This window comes from Ricinus communis, chromosome 5, assembly GCF_019578655.1.
Source record: "Ricinus communis isolate WT05 ecotype wild-type chromosome 5, ASM1957865v1, whole genome shotgun sequence".
NCBI classification, from domain to species: domain Eukaryota; kingdom Viridiplantae; phylum Streptophyta; class Magnoliopsida; order Malpighiales; family Euphorbiaceae; genus Ricinus; species Ricinus communis.
The window spans coordinates 25018218-25043438 of NC_063260.1; the positions used below are offsets into that span (position 1 = coordinate 25018218).

General features: G+C 35.5%; 5 protein-coding genes across 8 annotated transcripts; 2 read left to right on the top strand and 3 right to left on the bottom strand.

The window, feature by feature from the left end:
* Positions 1-1749: 1749 nt before the first annotated feature.
* On the top strand, positions 1750-4137 carry LOC8265445 (DEAD-box ATP-dependent RNA helicase 47A). Of its 4 annotated transcripts, none has more exons than XM_002509698.4 (2): positions 1750-1904; positions 2253-4137. In XM_002509698.4, exons 1-2 carry the CDS (start codon positions 1819-1821, stop codon positions 3952-3954), a joined length of 1788 nt encoding a protein of 595 aa, XP_002509744.3. In that variant the 5' UTR covers positions 1750-1818; the 3' UTR covers positions 3955-4137. The 4 variants fall into 4 exon arrangements, with proteins under 4 accessions (XP_002509744.3, XP_025011879.1, XP_048230533.1 ...); XM_025156111.1 differs by lacking the exon at positions 1750-1904 and adding an exon at positions 1911-2138; XM_048374576.1 differs by lacking the exon at positions 1750-1904 and adding an exon at positions 1911-2095.
* A 397-nt stretch (positions 4138-4534) lies between these two features.
* LOC8265446 (CASP-like protein 4A4) lies at positions 4535-5715 on the bottom strand. Its single transcript, XM_002509699.4, has 3 exons — positions 5200-5715; positions 4966-5101; positions 4535-4870 (listed from the first exon to the last, which is right to left on the bottom strand). The coding sequence occupies exons 1-3, from the start codon at positions 5490-5492 to the stop codon at positions 4685-4687; spliced, it is 615 nt and encodes a 204-aa protein (XP_002509745.1). The 5' UTR covers positions 5493-5715; the 3' UTR covers positions 4535-4684.
* Positions 5716-11725: 6010 nt separating this feature from the next.
* Positions 11726-15565, bottom strand: LOC8265447 (bifunctional UDP-glucose 4-epimerase and UDP-xylose 4-epimerase 1). Its single transcript, XM_048374916.1, has 9 exons — positions 14894-15565; positions 14572-14621; positions 14237-14372; positions 13483-13584; positions 13116-13343; positions 12629-12710; positions 12348-12430; positions 12173-12264; positions 11726-12046 (listed from the first exon to the last, which is right to left on the bottom strand). The coding sequence occupies exons 1-9, from the start codon at positions 15083-15085 to the stop codon at positions 11962-11964; spliced, it is 1050 nt and encodes a 349-aa protein (XP_048230873.1). The 5' UTR covers positions 15086-15565; the 3' UTR covers positions 11726-11961.
* Positions 15566-17024: 1459 nt separating this feature from the next.
* LOC8265448 (transcription factor MYB3R-2) lies at positions 17025-20423 on the bottom strand. Its single transcript, XM_002509701.4, has 8 exons — positions 20174-20423; positions 19839-19947; positions 19544-19598; positions 19224-19281; positions 18858-18952; positions 18643-18746; positions 18440-18568; positions 17025-18192 (listed from the first exon to the last, which is right to left on the bottom strand). The coding sequence occupies exons 2-8, from the start codon at positions 19934-19936 to the stop codon at positions 17235-17237; spliced, it is 1497 nt and encodes a 498-aa protein (XP_002509747.2). The 5' UTR covers positions 19937-19947; positions 20174-20423; the 3' UTR covers positions 17025-17234.
* A 2015-nt stretch (positions 20424-22438) lies between these two features.
* LOC8265449 (thaumatin-like protein 1) lies at positions 22439-23312 on the top strand. Its single transcript, XM_002509702.4, has one exon. The coding sequence runs from the start codon at positions 22501-22503 to the stop codon at positions 23176-23178; it is 678 nt and encodes a 225-aa protein (XP_002509748.1). The 5' UTR covers positions 22439-22500; the 3' UTR covers positions 23179-23312.
* Positions 23313-25221: the final 1909 nt, after the last annotated feature.

Genomic DNA, 25221 nt, shown 5'->3' on the forward strand with positions numbered 1-25221 from the left:
GAAGTTGACAAACAACCTTCATATGTTCCGACTGACAATTTGCTGAAAATTAAAATGTCATGCAAGTGCACGATCACAAACTTTCCAATGAAAGGCTTAAACAGCCGGTTCATTACTCTCATCCATTGTAGGTACAAAATGGTTGTCCGATTGTCCGCCAATTCCCATTATTTTTTAACGCAAAAATTTCTGCAAGGAATATACAAAGATGACAATCACTAGCAAGTTGTTTGAGAATATAAAAAACAAAAACACCATATTGAGACATTTCATCCATTAGCATTCATCTCTCAATAGAACAACATTATATTAATCTATTTTTCTTTTTATTGGGACAGTAAAGGCTATATTTTCAGATGCAAATGGAAAGGGCTGCAAAGAGTTTCTTCTTATCCCATGTTTATGATCCATAACTCAAAAGACATAAAAAAGCCATACAACATTTAACCAACAAGACAAATCAACACTCTCTACGCTATTACTCATTTCAAAACAAATGCTATTTAATTTGATATATTGTTGAAGTTGCGAGTTCGAATATCATTCTAATTAACTAAATTCCAAACCCTAATGTTGAAGTAGAAATTTTACACAAATAGGTGTTGAATCAAACAGTTTGGACCAACCAATTTTTATTATTATAAAGAGACCCAAAGCTGAGAATTATTACATCAAAAGCTTCCTTAGAATACAAGCTTTTCATATATTACAAAGAACACAAAAATAGATAAGTGGAGGAAAAAAGAGAAATTCTTGATTGGATTCGGTCTAGCACGTCATTTATAAATCAATTACATGGTGATATATAATTCATTTATTAATTTTTTTATTTATTGGATTTTAATCACGAGTTGTTAATGGTAATAAATAATTAAACCAATGCAAGTACAATAATTAATAAATAAAATAATATGTTAACATATAATCGATTTAGTTTACGGATGACGCAGCAGATTGAATCTATTTAAAAAATTTTCAAAAAAAAATAAGAGCCTTTCGCACTAACAAAATAGAGAGAAAGAAACCAACGATTCTTAAAGGTAGCTATTCTAAAGGACTTTATAAATTTTAAAATTTTTAATATTAAATATGCAAAACTTTTGTATTTATTTTAATTTACTATAGAATTAGTTATTATGGATTAACTTTATTCTTCATTTCATCAAATGAAATGATTATAGTTTCAAAGAAATTCCACAAACCATAAGACACCAACGTTGATCCACAGCATTAGAAATAGTTATAATAATTGCCACTTGCTATTTTTTTTCTCATTTCATGTTATTAATTTATTCACTATATGATGTTTTGTTCAACTTAATGCCGGAGAGAGATAGAGATTCAACTATTGCATAATTGGTGAACATAATGTTATTGTAAGTTATATGATAAAATTAAAACAAATATGAAAATTTGTATATTTAATTTTAAATTTACAATAAAATTAAAAGTTCATGATTCTTTTTACGATCACCCCCTTGGACAAATAATAAGACAATAAACTTGAAATTAAAAGGGGAAGTAGCATGTATCACTTCAATTTTCACATGGCAATGGCTACCTTAGATTCCCAAAAGAAGCTTCAGCTCAGCTGCAACATGTGTAGAATAAATAAATGGCAAAGAACCATAAAATTCACAATTGACCAAATGATTAACTGTCCAAGGCCTGCCCTCTTTAATATTGTACCCAACAATGTCTCTTTCTGCAAAGGAAAGTAAGGAACCACACAAGACATGGTAAACGACAACGACGGCGGGTCGTTTACTTGTAATAAAAGTCCAACAGCAGAATTGAATTGGACCGGGCCGGATAAGAATGGTCCAGAATGGAGAGAGACATGCTGTCGATTTTGTTAGAAAGAAGCAGCTGGCCAAAACAAAGCGGCCTTCACGTATGGCATGGTTAGTAATTATCTCTGCACCTCACCTTTCTTGCTTCTTCTTTCTAATGGTTTATTGGAGTAATGGGTCATTTTCTGCATCACTCCTTTCTACAAGGAATCAATCGGGAGCTAATGTTCATGCTTTTTTTAGTCTAAAATACTGTAATAAGGTGTTCATATTCCCTTTACAATGCTCACAAACTATTTGACGTAATGCCTCAACCACTTGGGGGTTTTAACAACTGCAGCTCTGGCAAATTTTCTCTACTTCTGTTATTCGGTTATGGAACAGTTTTAATTTATTCTGATGATTTTAATTTCAGTTCCTGACTTTTGCATTTTTTCTTTTATGTACTTGAAATTGCAGCTTAAAGATGCCTGCACTAGTATCAACAAGGTTGCTCTTCCTTTTTGGCCTGTCATCACCGTTGCCAAAACTGTTGCGTGTATCAAGAACTGGTTGGTGCCATCGCAATGTGCTTTTTTACTCACAGGTTAGACAAGACCAGGCTCCTCTTACCCTTGAGAGCCTAGGAATCAAGAGCCAATTTGAAAGAAAAGAAAAGATCACTAAAACAAATAAACATGAGAAATTTAAGCAGAATTCAGCTATTGATGTCCCTAGAAGTAAAGTAAAGGTAGTAAACAAGGGAACTAGAGATGTTAGTGTCAACAAATCGCTTGAAGATGAGACAGCTTTATTTGCTGCAAAATCGTTTTCTGAGCTTGGCCTCCCGCCTCTGTTGCTTGAAAGGTTGGAGAGTGAAGGCTTTAAAGTTCCAACAGAAGTTCAGTCTGCAGCTATTCCTACCATTCTCAAGAATCATGATGTTGTCATACAGTCTTATACAGGTTCGGGAAAAACATTGGCGTATCTCCTTCCTATACTGTCTGAAGTTGGACCTCTGATCGATAAATCTTCTAAGGGTAATGAAGAAGTTGGGAAAAAATCAGAGATTGAAGCAGTTATTGTTGCTCCATCTAGGGAGCTGGCTATGCAAATTGTGAGAGAGGTTGAAAAACTGCTTGGACCGGCAAACAAGAAAGCAGTTCAGCAACTTGTTGGGGGTGCAAACCGATCACGACAAGAAGAAGCTCTTAGGAAAAATAAGCCAGCAATCATTGTTGGTACTCCTGGCAGGATTTCAGAGATCAGTGCTGCTGGGAAACTTCACACCCATGGTTGTCGCTATTTGGTTTTAGATGAAGTTGATGAGCTCCTTTCATTTAACTTCAGGGAGGATGTGCACCGAATTTTGGACCATGTAGGGAGGAGATCAAATGCAGATTCTCATGGACCAAACAGCCAGCTTGCCAGGCGAGCTGCGCGCCAGACTATCTTGGTATCTGCAACAGTGCCATTTTCAGTGATAAGGGCAGCTAGGAGTTGGGGCCATGATCCACTTCTTGTGCAGGCCAAAACGGTTATTCCACTTGAATCTGTACCTGCCTCTAGACCAGTTAATGCGTCAGGGCCTATATCCAGTTCAAGCTCAAACTCAAATCCGCAGCCTCAGGCAGCAATACAGAGCCTTCCTCCAGCATTGAAGCACTACTACTGTGTGACAAGGATACAGCATAAGGTTGATACTTTGAGAAGATGTGTTCATGCACTTGATGCCAAGTCTGTGATAGCTTTTATGAATCAGACTAGGCAACTAAAAGATGCTGTCTTCAAGCTAGAGGCTCGTGGGATGAAAGCTGCAGAATTACATGGAGATCTTGGCAAGCTTTCTAGATCTACCATTCTAAAGAAATTTAAAAATGGAGAGGTGAGAGTTCTAGTAACAAATGAACTCTCAGCTAGGGGTTTGGATGTTCCAGAGTGTGATCTTGTTGTTAATCTAGACTTGCCTACAGACTCAATTCACTATGCCCATCGAGCTGGCAGGACGGGAAGGCTTGGTCGCAAGGGCACCGTAGTAACCATTTGTGAGGAGTCAGAAGTGTTTGTTGTGAAAAAGATGCAGAAGCAGCTCGGAATTACTATTCCCACTTGTGAGTTTACAGAGGGCAAGCTTTCCATGACTGTAGAAGAAGAGAAGAAACCTGTACAGGCTTTAAAATGATGGATATTAGTCAGTGTTACCTTCTTTGGTGGGTTTATAGCAACAGGTCTTGTACTTTATTTATCTGATTTTCTTTTTCGAAGTAGAGGTGTAGTATAGGGACTAGGAGACAGTCCTTTTCTGTCATCTAATGACTAACCTTATTTGGCTTTTGAAGCACTCTATACATATTCTTTTGGTCAAGTTCGATGCTTATATTTAGATATAAAGTGCTATTATATTGGTGTGGAAGTTTATTGTGAGAACAGATGCCACCAGCAGGAATGCTATTAAAAGACTTAATTGCTAGGACTCCAGACTCCAAAGGCTGTGATGAAAATCTGGAAATGATGAATGAAAACAATTGAATGCTGTGTTATACTGATAGTCGTCTTCTTCTACTTCTGCTTCTTCCTTTTCCTCTCATTTTCTTTTAATTGCGAGTCCATAATCATGGGATTTCTTAAGAAAGGGTAAAAGGAATTACTATCCCATCCCAATCTGCAAATAATGAAAGAGAGAAGCTAGCATTTAATCATCTCAACCAAAAATTTGTATACGCATATGCAATATAAAAACTAGGGGAAAAAAAGCACAAAAGAGACCAATCTGTTGGTTATATCAGAAGTCAAGAAGCGGCATAACATGATATTACATGATCCTTGGCCATTTAAAAGGGAAAATCTTCCTCTTGCTTATAAAGCATACTAACTGTTTGGGGCTTAAGCATAAGAACCAAGAACATGTTGCATCACCAGATGATTCTCTTGCAAAGCTTGTAGCCTGACAAAAGAGTGCAAGTTACAATAACCAAGAAAGTTGCAAATGACATGATAATGGAAACGATGGTCGCCTTCCAGAGCGATGCACTTCTGCTAATCTGCTGAATGGCCAGAATTGCTACGGAACAGCAAGAGATGAGAAGATAACCTACCAGCTGGTAAATATTTACAAAGAATCAGCCTTCTTAATTGGAATGATTTTCTTCATCAGATGAAGAGAAAACATTTTAAGCTTGGAGAATACAGTTACCTGATCAAGTATAAAGCTCAGATAATCAGAGACCATGTCTGAGATGAGAATACCTCTGTGCGCAATGTCACAGACACCTTTGAAGAGTTGGAAAGCAGAATAAACGAAAACTAAAACGTACACAACGAAGGAGTACCTACACGAAGAATTGAAGAAAATTAGGCTATCTTGTTTGAACGGAAATATCGTTCTAGTATAAGAAAAGACCTGGAAAAATCTGACTGCTTTTACTACATTAATTCTGAGTATTTGGTGAAGCTAGAAGGCGGTTGACCATTTTTCTTTGGTGATGGAGCAGCCAATGACACTGCAGAGACAAAGGAGAATAGGAGTGCCAAGAACCGAAGAACCAGACTGGTTCTATGAACGGAAGGTCTAGAGCTCCATCTCGAAGAGACAACGGAGATAGAGAACGGTGAAGGCGTTGGAAATGGTCTTTGCGCTAGAGAATTGGCTGATATTGATACAGGGGATACACCAGCCATTGGTCTACAGGCAACAACCAGCATCTCTCCTTCTTGTTTCATTGCTTGGTAATTTTGTTCCAACTGCTCCTTTCTTCCAATTATTTTTTGAAAAAAGAACTTACAGTTATTTTTAGGCTAGTGCTTGCTGCTTGTTTTCTTTTTTCACTGTATATTTTGATAATGATTTATGGAGGTTCAAGGAAAGGATCTTGGTAGTGATGGAAAGTAATATCTTTTCAAGGTGTAGGAAGAAAACTATAGAGATGAATATGATGAACTGTTTTTTGTATAGGAATAATGTTAATTTGACCCCTTAACTTATTATAAAACGTCGGATCAGACCCTTTAACATTTATTGCTGGCCAATTTAGCATTGCTTAAAATAAGGCTTGGTAGACGGAGAAAGAAAAAAAATAAAGATAAGGTGAGTGATTTTTTAACTAAAATAATTTCTCTCTCCTATCTCATATTCTTGGCCTAAAAGATCTTCTAATAAATAATGTTAGAAATAAATAATAATATTGTGCTTGGTCTAAGAGATGTTAACTAACTGACCAAGTCCTTAGGAATATAGCTAGTCTTTATGAAGCTAGCTTATTCTTAGTAGCTGCTGTTAGATTGAGTAGTTCATTATTTCTTCTTATTTAAACTCCTAATTTTCATCTAATAAAACAAGTGATTATAGTTCATTCAAACTCTTCAACATTTGGTGTCAGAGCAAAATCCTTCGAGGCTGTTCTGTTAGATTTATTTGAGTGCACATAAACATTTCAGCTATACCTTCTGTAGTCTTTGTGATACAGTTTTTTCACAAAGATGCAGAACGAAGGTGGAAACAACTTTACGCAACCTTGTATTCCCCGATTCGATGGAGACTACGAGCATTAGAGTCTCCTGATGGAAAATTTGCTGCGCTCAAAAGAGTACTGGTGTGTCATCGAGACTGAAATTCCTCTCGATGACGATACACAATCTGTGACCAACCAGAAGGCATTGGAGGAGTTGCGCCTCAAAGATTTGAAGGCCAAGAATTATTTGTTTGCTACTATCGATCGAGCCACCTTGAAAACTATCACCAATCGTGACACTGCCAAACAGCTTTGTGAGGCAATGCAAATCAAGTTTCAAGGAAATGAACGAGTGCGAAGGGCACAACTCAATCGTCTCAAAGGCTCGTTTGAGATGTTAGCAATGAAACTTGGTGAAAGTATCACAGCCTACTTCACTCGCATCATGGTCATTGCAAATAAGATGCGTAGCTATGGAGAATGCATGGACGATATGCAGATTGTGGAGAAAATTCTTCAATCTCTAACAAAGAGGTGGAATTTCGTGGTGTGCTCCATTGAAGAATCCAAGGATATAACGACTTTAACTATTGATGCACTTCAAAGTTCGTTATTAGTCCATGAACAAAAGTTTATGAAAGACAAAGAGGTGGAGAGTGATGATCAGGTCTTGCAAGCTGCACATGATGATCAAACATATGCACGCGGGCGAGGCCGAGGAAGGACAGCATTCCGAGGATGCAGTAGGGGTCGCAGCAGAGGGAATTCATCCAGGGAGCATATCATGTGCTACAAATGCCACAAGCTAGGACACTTTCAATCTGATTGTCCAGATTGGAAATATGAAGCTAACTGTACAGAAAAGGATGAGGAGCTAGTGTTAATGACATTGCATTCTACTGGTACAAAAGAGAATGGATGGTACCTGGATTCAGGTTGTTCCAATCACATGAGTGGAGATCGCACATTGTTCTCCACACTGGATTCAAGTTTCAAAAGTTCTGTCAAACTAGGCAATGGAAAGAGAATGCAAGAACAAGGGAAAGGTAACATTGAACAATAAGATTTGTGTTATCTGTGATGTTTACTATATTCCAGAGTTAACCAACAATTTGTTTAGTCTTGGACAATTCCAAGAGAGAGGTCTTGCTATTTTGATTAATAAGGGGGCATGTAGAATATTAATCCAAGCAAGGGGCTGCTCGTTCATACTACCATGAGTCACAATAGGATGTTTCTCATTTTCCCAGATGTCTACAAGTCTCTTGTTCAAGCAACATGTATGCTTACTACTAGCACCATGGAGACTACCTCACTATGGCACAGACGCTTTGGTCATTTAAACCACCAGGCACTTCTACAGTTTCAAACTAAGAACTTGGTTCGAGGAATACCAGCATTAGAAAAGACCACTACAATTTGCAAAGATTGTTTGCTTGGCAAACATCATCGTCTGCCATTTCCACAGAAAAGCACTTGGCGTGCCACTCAAGTTTTAGAGCTTATTTTTGCAGATCTATGTGGCCCTATTCAACCAGTAAGTCTTAGTGGCAAAAGATATGTTTTGTGCATTATTGATGATTTTAGTAGGAAGACATGGGTTTATTTCTTAGCTGAAAAATCAGAGACTCTTCACTTCTTCAAATGTTTTGTACGCATGGTAGAAAAGGAAACAAGTCAAGCTGTGAAGTGCTTAAGGACTGATCGAGGTGGTGAATTCAACTCAGTAGATTTCAAAACCTTCTGCGAAGAACATGGCATGAAACGCCAGCTCACCATAGCATACTCTCCTCAGCAAAACGAAGTTGCTGAGCGTAAGAATCGCACATTGATGAATATGGTGCGCTCCATCATGTCTGAAAAAGGAATGCCAAAGGAGTTGTGGGCAGTTGCTGTGAGATGGATCAACCATATTCTCAACAGATGTCCAAATGCAGCCTTAACAGAAATGACGCCAGAACAAGCTTGGACAGGACGAGTTCCATCAGTTGCACATTTCAAGGTCTTTGGTTGTCTGGCATATGCTCATGTGCCAAAGGAGAGAAGAACAAAGCTTGATGATAGGAGCAGAAAATGTGTATTTCTTGGGTTTAATGATGAATCGAAGGGATATACACTGCTTGATTCTCTTACTAACAATGTTATTGTAAGCAAAGATGTTGTCTTTGATGAAGACAAACAATGGGACTGGACAACAACTCACACAATGGAGGACTTAATGCAACTCAACTGGGAAAACAATGATGTTTTTTATGAAGAAGTGTTTGAAGAAATTTCAGAGTAAGGGAGGGAAGATATTGAAGATGTTGTTCCAGTTGAAAATGTCGAGACACAGACTGGAGGAAGCATACAAGAGCAGGCTGGTACAACATCAACCGATAATGGAGGAAGCATACAGGAGTAGACTGACACATTATCAACTGATGATGTTCTTCAAAGTAAAGATAGACCAACTATTGCTCAAACTCAAAGTGGTGGTAGGGTTTCACGTAGTCAAACTCAAAGTGGTAGGGTTTCACGTAGTCCAACATGGCTTGGTGACTACGAAGTTAATACTGTTTCACGTAGTCCTGCATGGCTTGGTGACTACGAAGTTAATACTATTTCACGTAGTCCTGCATGGCTTGGTGATGATGGTTATGAACAACGATCCATCCTTTTTTGAAGAAGCTATTAAGGAGAAGCACTGGATCGCAGCAATGAAGAAAGAAATCGAGTCCATTGAGAAGAATAACACATGGACTCTTGTTGAGTTACCAAGCAATACAAATGTCATCGGAGTCAAGTGGATCTATAAGACAAAGGTCGACGCAAACGGAGCATTAGAGAAGCATAAGGCAAGACTTGTAGCGAAAGGTTACTCACAGAAGTATGGCATTGATTATGGTGAAGTATACGCACCAGTTGCTCGAATGGAGACAGTAAGGACAATCGTGGCATTAGCAGCACAAAGAAAATGGAAAATACTGCAACTAGATGTCAAGTCAGCCTTCCTTCATGGAAAACTTGAAAAGGATGTTTATGTAGAGCAGCCACAAGGTTTCAGAAGAAGAGGTTCAGAAATGAAAGTACTCAAACTACATAAAGCTCTCTACAAACTAAAACAAGCACCCAGAGCTTGGTTTAGTAGAATTGAAAGACATTTCAATGAAGAAGGCTTTGAAAAGTGTCAAAGTGAACAAACACTCTTTACTAAGTGGAACAAGGCAGGAAATCTACTTATTGTAAGTGTGTATGTTGATGATTTAATCTATACAAATGACAGTGCAGTAATGCTTGAAGATTTCAAGATATCCATGATGAGCACTTTTGAGATGACTGATATGGGACTGATGAAGTACTTCCTTGGCATAGAAGTTTCTCAAACTTTTCATGGCAACTTTATGTGTCAGAAGAAGTATGCAAAGGAAATATTGGAGAAGTTTGGAATGGAGAATTGTCAAACAGTAAAGACACTAATGGTGCCAGGGACAAAATTGCATAAAGATGAAGCAGGAGCTGTTACATGTGAGACAGCCTTCAAACAAATGGTTGGAAGCTTGATGTATTTAACATATACACGACCAGACTTAGCATATGTGGTCAGTATCATCAGTCGTTTCATGAGTAAGCCAACCAATTTGCATTTACAAGCTGCCAAGATAATCATGAGGTACATCAAGGGAACACTGGACTATGGTATCATGTATAAGGGAACTGCCTCTGGTTTAATTGTTATACAGATAGTGACTATGCAGGAAACTTGGATGATAGAAGAAGCACGTCAGGTTATGTGTTCATGCTTGGGGGAGGGATAGTTTCCTGGTTATCCAAGAAAAACTATTGTTACAGTACCGCAGGATGTTCAAGCCAAGCTGTGTGGCTTAGAAGAATTACAGAACAGCTTGGAAGTAGTCATAATGAAGGCACTGTGATATATTGTGATAATAGCTCCACGATAAAGCTAACAAAGAATCCAGTGTTACAAGGGAGAAGCCGGCATATTGATGTTCGTTTCTACTTTCTAAGAGAGTTGGTTGCAAATGGAGTAATTAAGGTTGAGTTTTGTGGAACCAAGTATTAAGTTGCAGATTTGATGACAAAACCTCTGCCAACAGAGGCATTCCTCAAGTTCAGAAGTCTTTTGGAATTCAAAGACAAGATGTTTAAGCTAACTTTATATCCCACAATTAGCTTAAGGGAGGGTTTGTTAGGAATAGATAATAATATTGTGCTTGGTCAAGAGATGTTAACTAACTGACCAAGTCCTTAGGAATATAGCTAGTCTTTAGGAAGCTAGCTTATTCTTAGGAGATTGAGTAGTTTATTATTTTTTCTTATTTAAACTCCTAATTTTCATCTAATAAAACAAGTGATTGTAGTTCTTTCAAACTCTTCAACAAAAACTACTGTGTAAATATTTTTCCTTTACCGTCACTTCCCCTTCCATTATTTTCTTTCTTTCTTTGCTTTTCTGGGTTTATAAATTCTACCATTTTACCCATGATTAAGGAGATGACTTGACAAGGAAGTCATCTGTTTCTGTGAAAAACAAGATAATTTATGGCCTTCCTAATTCTCCGAAGTAAATGATCACCCAAGCAACAAGCATCAAGGCCAAATTAAGAAGATTTCCATGCATGAAAAGAGCTTATTCAACCGTCCATAAACAAACCTGATTTAGATGAATTGATTTTAGTTTAAAGCTTATAGAGAAGAGTAAAAGCTTGATTCTTTTGTGTATTCATGTTCTTTTTTTTTTTTATTAAATTCTATTTGATACTGCGATCCTAATTTTAAGAGTAATGATTTTGATTTTGGTAGTAGCGCTGGTATTAATTGGTGTTTGGCTTTTGATGGTCTTAGAACGGAAAAATTGCAGCTTAAACAAGTTATTATTAAATTATTTTTATTTTTTTAGAGGTGGAAGAGTGAAAGAAAAGGTTAGCCCAAAAAAAGGTTAAAAGACTAATGTGACGTTTTAAAGAAATTCAGGGGCCAGATTGGACTCTTACTTTTATCGTATAAGATCAAAAAAAGTCCACTTATGTTGAGCCATGTAAGATTGAAAAGAAACAAAAGACAAACAGTGACCTAAGATTAGCTAATTCTTGTGTAACAGATAAGATTGTAACCTGGAAACTGCTCAATTTAAAAATAAAGGGAAGGTGAGTCAATTCTGATCTCTGCTTGATAAAGAATCACACACTTGTTGAAAGAAACTATATAATCAGCATCAAGAGATTAAAAAATATCTAATGCTTATTTGCAGTCTCCCCAATGATAATTGGGATATATACATATACCAACTTAAATTGAAAGACTTCCTTCCTTGTATCTTGTAGTATTAGCATAGGTGCGCTGGTTACAGTTTCTTGAATTCCCAATTAACCAACAAGAATGGCATATAGAATGATAATGTTCGCTCACAAGGTAGGGTTTGTGGTTTTGTTTGATAGAGAAGACCAGAAGAGAGCTTATAACAATTAACAGAATATATTCAACATAGATCAGCAAAGACATCACTTTGGAAACAATTATCTTTGTTAGCCCAGAAGAAAAAAGTTTCAATTATGGCCCGACTTTGGCAAATGGTAAACGAAAATCATAGTGGAGGAAGAACGTGTCATGAAAAGTATAATAGTTTTTTTTTTTTTTTTTTTCCTTTTTCTGTTGTTATTATAACCCTCTCAGTAATTATTATAACTCTCTAGTAATAGGACAAAATAATGTGTAGTTTACAAAGATATGCATGAAAGATTTCAAGGCTTTGGCTGGTAACCCCATGGATTTTTGCTTGCCCAGTTCCATTGATCTCTGCACATCTCCTCGATACCATATTTTGCCCTGAAAATGTCATCAGAATAGCTTTATAAGGACTTCAACAGATTCATCTCATGTAAAGAAAACAAAATTTATAAGCCACGCTGAAAATTTCAATAATTAGTGAAAGAAGATGGGTTGAGGACATACTTCCAGCCTAGTTCTCTCTCAGCTTTCTCCGTGGAAGCATAAACAGCAGTAGCATCTCCAGCTCTTCTTGGACACAGCTTGTAAGGAATTTTCTGAATTTTTTTTTTCCTTATCAGATACTAAGTTGTGCTTCATTCATACACGAATAACCAAGTAAAAAAGAAAGAATAATGACCTTGCCACAAGCTTTTTCAAATGCGGCAACCATTTGAAGCACAGATGTTCCACGTCCTGTACCCAAGTTGTAGGCTATGCAACCTAAAAACAAGAGACATACTTGAGAAGAAATGCCAAAAGTCCGAAACTAAATGCATCTTGACTGATCCATGAGGTGATGTTTTCGTTCAAAACAAGTGAAAAAGACCTGAGTTGCCATTGTTTACTGTAAGAGCTGAAACCCAGTAAGATGTTGATGCAAGTTGATCTCTCAAGTAAAAGAATAAGTAGAACGCTTACCTATATTTTCAGCTGTAAGAAGTTTCCGAAGAGCAGCAATATGACCATCTGCTAAGTCCATCACATGGATGTAATCTCGGATCTGTTTATTTGAGAACCATGTGGAAAATTCAGAACATTGACAAGTACAAGAAAAGGATGAAATCCAAAATCCGCATTAAATAGAAGTATTAGATGGATTTTGCTAGTGCTATATTTGATTGAAATTCATAAAAAAATTCATTTCATTTGAAAAAAAGCATGAGAGAAAATAAAATGAAATGGAAATTATTAAGTTGAGAGAGATATGTTGGTGTTATAGAATATGTTAACTTACTAATGTGGAACTTAGTTTAGCTACAACCAATTCCATATAAATTTGGTTATGTAGAACTTTTATTTCATTGAAACATAAATTTTAGAATTGAAATGAATTTTATAAATTTTATGGATTTTAACCAAACACAATTTAATGTATTTGGTGCGAACATTATAAAAGAACACATACCGCAGTACTGTCCTCCGTGGGATAATCATGACCATATACATTTAGTTCAGGCAATCTGCCAACAGCCACTTGTTGTATGTATGGCATAAGATTGTTTGGGATGCCTTTGGGATCTTCACCAAGTTTACCACTCTCATGAGCTCCCACTGGATTGAAGTACCTCAATAAAATGATTTGCCATTCTGGCTCTGCCTTCTGAATATCTCGAGCAATTTCTTCAAGGAAAAGCTAAAAAGACAAAGTTCAGAATCTTAATTGGAAGGAATAATCAGCTTAATCCAAGCTCGAGCATCCATCATAGTATTGGTACAAGTAAAAATTTAGCAAAAAAGAAAAAAAAAATATATATATATATATATATATATACCTTGGTACGTCCATAAGGATTCATAGCCATTAACTGGAAGTCTTCGACACATGGAATTTTCTCCGGTTGGCCATAAACAGTTGCAGATGATGAGAATACCATCTATTTTTGGCCCCAGCATAAAAGACAAGTTAAAGACCGTTATGTTGATAATGGGAAAGGCAATGAGGATTATCTGCTAACAATAGACAAGTCATAGCTATTTTAAGGACAGTGTCTAGATAATTAATTACAAACTGTCTCCTGGAATTAAAGAAAGGTTTAGTCTTTAAGACAGAAGCCTATAATACGAAGAATGGTTTTTGACAAAATTAAGCCAAACCACACAAGCAGCAATGTGTGGACCTGTAAAATGTTAAGATGATGTTCCAGCTGAATAAGACATTGGCATTGTAATTTAAGTAAATAATTATGTTAGCAAGCCAAATCTGAAGTCTCGACTCTTAGTACTAGCCTAGGATTGTGACATTAAAAAGAGCAATTACGAGCTGATTGAAATAAAGCCAACTCTCGACTGCCAAATTATTATACTTGGCAAATACTAAGAGTGATACCACTGAATATATAGTTCTTTCTAGCATCATGGATTTAGGTTTCAGATGTTCAGAACCCAGAAATTGCAGAAACATAAACACATAACATAAAGCTTGTCCATTGAATGTTAATCAGCAGTACTAGATTCTTTACACTTGCGATTGATTAGTATCAATAATCAGATGTAACCTCTAAAAATTCAAAAGAGACATTGACTTACCTTCTTACAGTTATATTTTGCCATGATTTCATACAAGTTGATAGTGCCAATCAAATTGTTATCGAAATAACGACGAGGATTTGTAACACTCTCACCAACTGCCTTTAGGCCAGCAAAGTGGATTACCGCATCAAATCTGTCATTATGTAAATATTAGAGTCAGTTCCAAAGATGAAAAAAAAAGGATCTCTAACAAAGGTGATAGATAGTGTTGGCTCTAAAAATGTAGCCCAAGGTTTTACTACACATCTTTAACAGAGAAAGAAAAGAAAGAAAATGAAGATCGTTAATTTAAAAATTATCAAAAACCAAGAAGTGGTCCCAAATTAACTCACTTAGTTTGAGAAAACAGCTTCTCCAAATCATCCTTGTTTCTAAGATCACCCTGCAAACACATTGAAACAACTATTTCAGAGGAAAGAAATGAGTAAATCAATGAATCTTGATAATACAAACCGCAGCAACAGAAGATCTCCACTTAATTTAACCTTATATTACTACTTGTTTAGTAAATCAAAATCACTCATATTACAGAACCCAAAACACCTTCCAACTTCAAGATTCAAATATGCCATTCCTCTTTTTATTTTCTTCCTGTAAAATTAAATTCAAAGAAGTTTCTGAGGATGAAGTCGGATCAAGAATGGGTTAACATACCAGATTGAATTCAAGTTTCTGAGAAAGCTCAGGACCCACCAATTCCCTGACCCTATCAACAGCTTCAATTACGGAATTATCAAGATTGTCAATGATTGAAACCCTAAAACCCTCTTTTAGTAGCTGCACTACAGTATGACTGCCAATGAACCCAGCCCCACCAGTCACAAGAATTGTTTGCTCAGCCATCATTAAAAGAACCCAATATGCAAGAAACAAAAATACAGAATCACTCTAAATTAGAGCTTAAAAAATATAAAAGAATGCTTTTCTTAAGAGAGAGAGAATGAGACCCACGAACAAAAAAACAATGAATTAATGGGAGAGAAGAAAAGGGAAAGTGTTTATATAAGGGAAAGAAAAAATTGGACTTTGAGCAAATCAAGGAGATTTTTTTGATCCGGATAAGCATTTCAAAAAAAAGGCAGCTTGTTCGTTTTTATGTTACAGTAGGTTACAGGTTGTTTTTTTTGGCGCCCTTTTTACTGTTTTCTTTAACTAAATTCACTTGCCTATTCTAAGCGATTGAGTAGCACTCTCCTTAACAGACTTGGAAACCCTAAACCACCATGACAGACGATTGACAGCCAGGTAAGTTGCACCGGCAAAACATAAACAGTCAAAAAGCTTCGAAATTGAAATTATTCAAAAACTTATTTCATTTTTCTTTTTTTGAGGAGAGTTATTCAAAAACAAATTAGTAGCATGAAGCTTGAAACTTTCTTGTGCAAACGGAACCAGATATTACCTTAATTCATAGTGTTAAGAGTTTCTTTTAATAAGATTTCTTTAGATTTGAAAACAGAAGAAGAATAGATAATGTTATTATGAGTAGAATTTGAACAAGATCTAATTAACTGTAATTAGCACTCAGCATACATAATGCAAGAGAATCATCCTTTTCTTTATTTTTTATTTAAAAAAAAAAAAACTCTAAAAGGAATATGAAATGAAGTCACTTCATTCAACCCATCATCATTTCTATTTTATTTTTGAAATTAAATGTAGATCGGGAAGTAAATCCACCGACTCTCCAGACTAGGAATACCCTTGTGGCTGATCATCATTTTCATCGTTAACAAGAAGCGTAATAGTAATACAGCAGAAGTGTCGTTAGGGAATTACAGGAGAATTTTAACTGGCAAATTTGCGCGTGAATGCAAAGAAAGAAAATTGACAGACAGCCCTACTACGTAGTTGTCAAAGATGTTCCCTTTTTGATGGATGGAGCGATGGGTATGGAAAGCAGGCTTCATGGTTACTGCTCCATGCCTACACAACATGTGATCTTATAGTAATGTGAAAGGGAATCTAATATTAATAATGGGTCCCTGTATTAATGTCTTGCGATATTTTAATTGCTTTCTATATTTGATTGTGGGTTTCTAATTTCAGCATCTCTAATAATTAACAATCTTAATCTTTAGTCATCTCATCAAATCAAATCCACATATGTACTTGTCTCAAATAATAAAAGGCATTTTAAAACCAGAGATCATACAAGAGGTTCAACCATCGCAATACTGCAGATTTGCTGTCTACAAACAGGTTAACTGGCAAATAAAGATTGCAGACGAACCTTTCTATTTGTAAGCAGACAGATGCTCTCGGTTCCTAAAAGAATGAATTAAAGGAAAAATATTAAAAATACATGTATACTACATGATTTCGAGATCCATCGTTTTTCCTTGGACCATACATAAAGGATAAAACTGTGATAATACTCCTTTTTTATTACATTGCCCCAAATAGATTTAGGTTGCAACTCTCCTTTCACCCATTGATGTGATCTCTGCTCCAATTGGCATGTGCATCTAATAGCGACATAATCACAAGGATTAGTCCCAGTGGTAAATAGACTTACTTCCTAGTTTTAGTTTATCATTTTTCAGGTTCAATTTTAGTAGCGAGAGCCTAAGAGATAATTAAACATTGAGTTGTTTAGGAAAGAAAAAAAAAAAGATTCATCAGTTAAATAGCCCTGTGAGGGAAAAGGTAAAGTTAGTGTACTCAATGGCCATTGATTGAGGAACTAATAAACATGTCAGAATCAACAGTTTGAACAGGCACATCAGACATTAATTCTGATTGAAAACCTAAAATTGCAACAAACATCAATTCTGCAAACAGATGTCTCTAGAAAAAGATTCGCTTTGCATAATGACAATTACATTTTTTACATTTACAATCATAACTGACAACAATAGCTCATATGTGAGAACTCTTAAGGTGCTGAAATGAATGTGAAAAATGTGAACAATTTACCGACTCTAATCATTTTAAGGTAAGAAAAAAAAAAAAACTCCACATTTAGAGAAGCACTTGCAGGAACTGAGCTGCCTCATTCACTGCTGGCTGCATCCTTCTCCGAATCAAATGCATAGTCCAGCTGTCTTCTAAGAGATTTAACAGCAATAGAAGAACCAGCTTTGCAAAAGAGAGAAAGAAATCCCTGGTTAGCCTCTGGAATGTCAGCAGTATTGACGTCTTTACTGTTTGAACATGAGAATTTTAATGAAGGTGTGCAGATAACATCAGAAGGGTTGTCGACACCAGTCTTTCTGTAAGCTCGTTTTCTTATGATGGAAGGGGTATTTTTAAAGGTCCTTGCCGAACTCCTCAATATTGATTCAGGGCTGGTGCATTTGACAAGGTTGCGAGGAGTCGAACAAGAAACTGGAACATTTGCATAATCCTTCAGCTGCACTGATTGCTGATGCAGACAGTGCTTGCTTGCGTCCACTTGTGGCCTCTGCATTTTCTGCACTTGGTTTTCCTTTCCAAGTATATTGCTGTCCTTTCCAATTCCAGAAGTTGAAGTATTTGTATATGAGATTTCCATTTTATTGCTGAATTCTGAAGGAAAAATGCCCAACTCATAACTTCTGAGCCCGTTAGGGGACTTGACTGAATTGGAATTAAAAGGAAGAACAGCTTCAAGAGCTCTGCTACGTAATCTAGTTGATGTAGGTCCATCAAAGGGAAGTTTAATATCAGAGGGTGATAATGAGCTAAGCACAATATCATGTTTACAGTCCATTCTTTTAGGTCCAATGGTTACACGGCCTCTGCCAATAGCATTAGCACTACACTCCAACCCCATTCTTCCATGGACAGATACTGTTCCATCAGGGATCTGTCTTTCTTCCTTTACCATCATGCTGTTGGGTTTTACTGCACAACTGCAGAAATTGATAGAACCAGATGTGCATCGATCCATTGCATAAGCATGGGGTAAAATTGAATCAAACTTCTTCTTCATTAAGCAATTCCAGTGATTTTTAATTGCATTTTCAGCCCTGTTAATTTCCAAAAGATGCAAGAATATTAAACCGCAAGAGAAAGGCACAGATCCATTCGAATTATGCTAGGCTTGGGAGAGTATAAAAAATGTATTAAATATACCACGTCGCAACCCTCAACTGAATTTTTCAAAGGTGCAATCATATATACAGATGATGAGTAGTAAGGATCAAGTGTTCAAGGATATTCCAGTAAGATTAAACAGTAAGGATTGTGTTAAGAGATTTAGTGTACATTGCATACCTCCCAGGCAAAAACCTTGCAATCTCAGCCCATTTGTTTCCATATAATTCATGGTAATGAATAAGAGCCAACTCCTCGTCTTCTGTCCATGAAGTTTTGCTTATAGCTGGGTCTAAGTGATTGAACCACCTGGAATTCATAAAGTTCATAGTTATACGTTTAACAGTGATTTGAAGTACTAAGTAAGCATTTCTACCATTTACCTTTCTCTACATTGCTTGCCTAAGCGACCTGGCAAGGACTTTGCAACAACAGACCATTTCCGAGGACCGTACTTTCTGACTGACTCTATAATACACTCATCCTCCTGAAGGGGCAACAAAGAAATAGAGGATGATCCTACATTAGCTATAGCGGAAAAATGAAATGAACTCACCATTACATTATGAAAAGCAAAACATGCAAGAATAAATTGCACCTCCTTTGTCCACGTTCCTTTGACAATTGCAGGATTAAGAACCCTCTTCCAGCGAGTAAAGCACTGTGAAGTTGTCTTTTGAGGAAGGCTTTCAGCTGAGCAAGGTACAAAAGTTAATCAAATCATCTATCGTTAGCTAAAAAAGTTAACAATTTGTTCATAGTGAACTTATCTACAAATCCTAGTTGAGAAGAATTCCTTAAGAATAATTTAGTTCAGCATGGACAATTTAACATTCAATAAAGTTCACAGCAAACTTTATTCAGCAAACCATGAGCATGCATGACCTTGAGGAGAAAGTGAAAAGACTTAGGATTGATACTAACAAGATATACTACAAAAGATAGGAATTTAAGGAATGCTCACCTATTTTCCTCCAATTCCTCGCATTGAATTTTGTAACTGCTTCTGTAAGAAGATAATCCTGTGCATTCAATTAAGTTCTTGAGGTTAAGAAAGTTGAAAACAGTAAATCATTGTGTAACACAAATTATCATTGCACCTTGTTTCTTCCTAAATTATTAACATACAAAGTATGAAAGTACATTAAAGTAGCCATAATAAGATCCCATCAAATCCCTAACTGATTGTCTGATTGTATCATCATCAATCTATATTCCCAATCTCAGCAATCACTAACTGAACTATTATGCATAGAACTGGAACAAGATTATACAACGACTAACCTCATATTCAGTCCAGCGCCCTTTAGTTGATTGTCGAGCCGGTCCAGCTTCCCTTCTATACAAACATTGAAACAAACAGTTCTTGAACAATTTATCCAGACCTTTAAAAGGAGAAGTCAAAAACTCACATTAACTGTACGAAATGCCTATACATTATAAACCAGATGTTAAAAAACAAAAAGATGGACCCTTGTCCATATTCTTATTTCTAAATGATCAATTTGGCGTCTCTGTATAATTTTATATTTAGGAAGGACTGTAGGTGAGAAGATCAGGCTTAAAAAGATAAACTGACCGTGGCAAAGCTGCATCACAATTGCCAAAATAAACAGAGTAAGGTAAAGCATCTATGACTTGTTGCTCTGGCTCTTTCTTCAGTTCCATCGTCATCATCGTTATCTAGCCTGAAACAATAAATTATTTATATTCAAATTTTAAAGTGATTATATGCTCTTTTTGTTTTCCATTTTCTCATAATCCAAACAGAAATTCATTTCACTAGTACATGATTTTCCCGGTAACAAACATAATAATAAATAAAAAGAACGAAACTTGAAATCAAATACATAAAACCAATCTAACCTAAGAAGGAAAAAAGAGAAAGAAGGAAAAGGAAATTAAAAAGCTTACTTCTCCCTGTGAAAACTCTATAACTGTAAAGCTGATAAAAATACAATGTACATGAACATAGGCAAAGCTGAGGTTAAAAGCTGTATATCTTTTCTAAATAGTTTGATGGGTATTTCAAATCTGAGAAGAAAGTGAGGGTTTTTGTTGAGAGTGAGAGTAGAAGAAGCAGGGAAGCGAGCTCCTCTGGGAGCGAAAGTGTGCGTGTGTAACCGCTTCGACTCGGTTGGTTTTAAACGGTTATGATAGCTTACGTTGGAAGATTCATGATTGTTTAGTATAGTCTAGTCTGAGCTTGCGCTAGAAGCCAGTGACCGCTTGTACTGGGCCACAGCTATTATGTTGGAAGGGCTTTGAGTATAAATTGTGGGCTACAGGTCCATTTAATGAGCCCAACTGGTTTAATAGATAGATGAGGAAATTTTCAGAATTTAGTCTTCCATTCCATGTGCTCCCAAATTGAGATACTAGTTACATTTTTTTTCTAACCAATATGATCCAGTATTTCGATATTTCAAAATTCTTAGAATTAAAAAAAATTTAAATTAGAAAATAAATAAATTTTAGACAGAACATTCTACGCGCAGTTACAAACATACAAAAGAAATGTAGTTTTCTGACAGACCCTATTATTCAATGTATACAAATAATCTTGCATGAGATACGACTGCTAAATAAGCCTAACTCGGATCTTACTACTAGGACAGATACATGAATGATACGAAAGATATGTCAAACATAAACACACGGTCTCACCCTAATTATATCGTTTCTGATGTTTTTACTTAGCTATTGGGTCACCGACACACCTTCTAAAATAGTTGTGCCTCATAATAACCCTTCTTCATTTCATTGCTAACTTATAAAGGTTGTGATTAAATTATACAAGTTTTTGACATTATTCTCTTTAATTATTTGGTGATTGGGCCTTCCAGAATTCCAAAAAAACAAGCTCATCCTTATTGAATTTAAATTCTTAACATCAAGAAATTAAATATTACTAGCAATTTATGCATTTTTATATATATAGAAGCAAGTTGCTCGATCATCTAATTTTTCATAATATTTTTATTGAATTACTACGAGAATTCAGACGATATCAATCAAAATGTGAAAGAAGAAGTTATGGCATAGGGGGACTTAAAGGAGGAAGTTCAAGATACCAATTCGCCACAACCACTGAGTGGGAAAGTTAATAAACATGGTTTGAATAAGAGTCTAAGAGCATGATTTGCGGAATAAAATATTGAATAGATTTCAAATATGGTGCCTATCAGTTATTTTTTATTCATTAAAATTGAACAGATTAAACAATTTCTTGTTGAGTTAGGTGTATATTTTCTTTTGAGTTATAAGTGAAGAAAGAAAGATCTAATTTAAATTGATTCATCTATCACTAGAGTAAGTTTATCGGTGTAAATTATATAATCACTAAAAAGTTATAAGTAATGATAAATTGAGAAAACCATTTAAAATTATTTTTTATCTAGAATTATATATTAAAACCATGCATCTTCAAATATATTATCCCTAACGAATGGGATTTAATAAGAAAATTTCTAACGCATTATGAAACAAGTTCTAATTGTTATGGCGGTCCATTGACATGAAACAGGGATGTTGTTTTTCCTTTAGGCCTTGGGTCATCAATAAAGCGTAGAGTGTGGACTTTTCTGATACAAGCCTAACGACCTCATAAGATGGTAAACTCTTTTTTCATCATGCTCGTGTCTTACACTTGCAAATTGCAATAACGAGATAAGAGTGTGATCAGCATTTGATTGCCTCCTCCTCCTCCTTCTTCTTCTTCTCTCCCTCTTTTTCTTTTCCTTATTATGCATGCCAATTGTGTTATTTAAGGCAGCAAAAACTGCAGTCCAGGGGGAAAAAACAAAAGAAATCTGAGGCAGCTACAAGTAAAAACCAATAATGTACTTCCATGGGATGAAAAAACAAACACCGGAGCGTTGATGATCCTTAGCAGTTAAGACAGTCTTGTTTCAGGGATACGTGGCATTTTACAACTATTTCTTGACTTGTACTGGTCAAGTCATGCCAAACTATAGCCACGCAGCGGTATCTAGTCTCAACATTTTCCTGTTAATCAAACTTCGGTTCATCACGTAATCCATTTTATCAAACGTTACTCCAAAATAGCCCTCACTCTTTTAACAAATTCCTGATATACTTGATTGGGGAAAAAAGAAAGACTCCTTTTACACGCCAAACCAAGTTCATTCCCCATCTATAAATACCCTTAACCATTGGCACTAACATCACAAAAACATAATATACAAAGAGTGCTACTTGATACTTCTACTAAACCCAAAATGAGTCTCGTCAATATCCTTCCAACAATCCTTTCGCTTGCCCTGTTATTCATCACCTCAACCCATGCTGCCACCTTTGACGTTGTGAACCGATGTACCTACACTGTTTGGGCAGCAGCCTCACCCGGTGGTGGTCGCCGTTTAGACCAAGGCCAGACTTGGACCTTTGATGTGGCACAGGGAACTAATATGGCCCGTATATGGGGCCGAACTAATTGCAACTTTGATGCCAATGGGCAGGGTCGATGTGAGACAGGTGATTGCACGGGAGGGCTAGTTTGTCAAGGCTGGGGAAGTCCACCAAATACCCTAGCTGAGTTTAAATTAGATACGGGCAACAACAATGATTTTATTGATATCTCCCTTGTTGATGGGTTCAACATCCCAATGGACTTTAGTCCTACCACCGGAGCTTGTCGTGGAATTCGATGTGCAGCGGATATTAATGGGCAGTGTCCTGCCGAGTTGAAGGCTCCTGGAGGCTGTAACAACCCTTGTACGGTTTTTAAGACCAATGAGTATTGCTGCACTAACGGACAAGGAAGTTGTGGCCCAACTACTTTCTCCAAGTTCTTCAAGGACAGGTGCCCTGATGCTTATAGCTACCCTCAGGATGATCCAAGCAGTACATTTACTTGTCCTAGCGGCACTAACTACAGGGTTACATTTTGTCCATGAGCACTTGATTTCATGGAAGAGCTTAGAGTATATAGTGAGTGAGTATATTGTATAATAAGAGCTTCTGCATCCTCCTGTGAAGCCAATATTATAAATTTGCTTATAAAAGAAAGAAGTATTATCCTTCAAGTTAATTATGCACACGTATTACTGAAACCATATATGTGATATCAAGTTAACAATTTGTTACAGTGTTTTTTCCGATCTCCTTAAAATATATATGTTGCTAAATAGAAAAGTTTAGCATGCAGTATGGTACCATTTGCAAAAATATAGTTTTATTAAATTTCTAGAAATTGCTTTAGAAATTATCAAAATTACATATATACGTTATATGCAAGCAATAAATTAATCTTTGTTTATGATAGTGTTTTTTTTTTCTTTTGTTACGTGTTTCTTATTATTACATTTTATTTTGATAAGCTGGTCTAATTTATTTAATTTGTTAGAAAAATATTTTATTTTTTCATCTTGTTGTATCATCTTTCAACAATTTCATCATATAATTACTATGACATTATATCATTAGTTATTTATTTATTAAAACTAATGTGATATATTTCTTAATCATATCATATAATCAAATTTTACTGTAATATTATTTAAGAACATAAAAATATATATATTATAATATTTCAGAATATCTAAAATAAAAAATTAGATATCAAGTTTTATTAATTATTCATTAAATGATATTTTATTTATCTAAAATATATTTGAGTAAAAGTGAACATTATTTCAAACTGGTAGCCAAATTTTAACACATTTTCTGAAATGGTATCGTAGCATCTAAAGTATCAGTCGACAAAAATATTCTTTCTCCGGCTGCCATATTAGTAAAAGTGGAGCAATTTTTCTTTGATCCGAAACTAAAAACTGAAGCATAGATACGGAAGTGTTACAATTAAAGAATAAGTACCGAGTTGAAACTTAATACAAACAGGGCTATTTGGCATGCGGAGCACTCAAGTTCAAGCTCCTAAAAAACCCTTCATGGTGTTCCAAATAATTCCCCGCCTCGACTTGCGAGGTTGCGTACAATGTTATTACGAGAAATGGTCACTGTAAGAAAGGTCATTGTAGTCGTCTTTAGCAAGTCGACGAGAAGGTCCTAACATGGCTGCAATTTGTACAAATCAACGTGTTCTTAGAGATATCAAGTGCATATTTTTGTTGCCCATGTGCAACTGCAATATGAGTATGCTTTTTAAGTTTCTGTCAGCAGATTAAAGCCAAACCATCACGAGTAGAGCCATCCAACAAATTAACAAAAGCATCAGAATTTATAAATCATTAAATTGAGAAAAATCTCTTGAAGATTACCATTTAATCAATTGTCAGACAGGTTAATAGCATCGAATGAAGCATTATTTTATTCGATTCAATTTTTATTCTCTTTCTTCTAATAAATTCATTAAATTCAAATAATAAGCACTCTTGAATGGTAGAATTTCTTCACATAAATGATATATTTAATTTATATGTCTATTAAATGACGATTCTAATTTAAAAATAATATTTTAATTAAATTTAGAAAAGCCCTTAGCAGCTCAAATTGATCCAAATCAAGAGGGATGATGGTTTAATTTTTTAAAATTTTAATTAGAGATTTTGATAAGTTCATATTTATTTTTAGAAATTTAATGATATATTTTTTATATATAATATGGTAAAAAGAAAAAATATGAAGCTAAATATTAACAAATATGGCTTAAATAGAACTACTGCTGCTGAGATTCAAAATTATAAATACGCGGACTGCTATTTTTACAAGCTTGGCTGAATTATACAGGGTCCATAGGAGGGATTAATTAGTCTTTTGTGTAATAATTGAAATTTTTTCTTTAATAAAGATAATATTAATAATGATTAAAAAATGAGTTTTATTTAAATTAATTTAATTATATTTTTATTCGGTTTAATTGGAATGATTTAAACGCAATTTTGAAATTTAATATTAGACAAATAAAGGAGTTATTTCTATACTCAATTAGTTTGATTTTTAAGGAGTTAATTAAGTAAATTATTTGAGAAATAAATTAT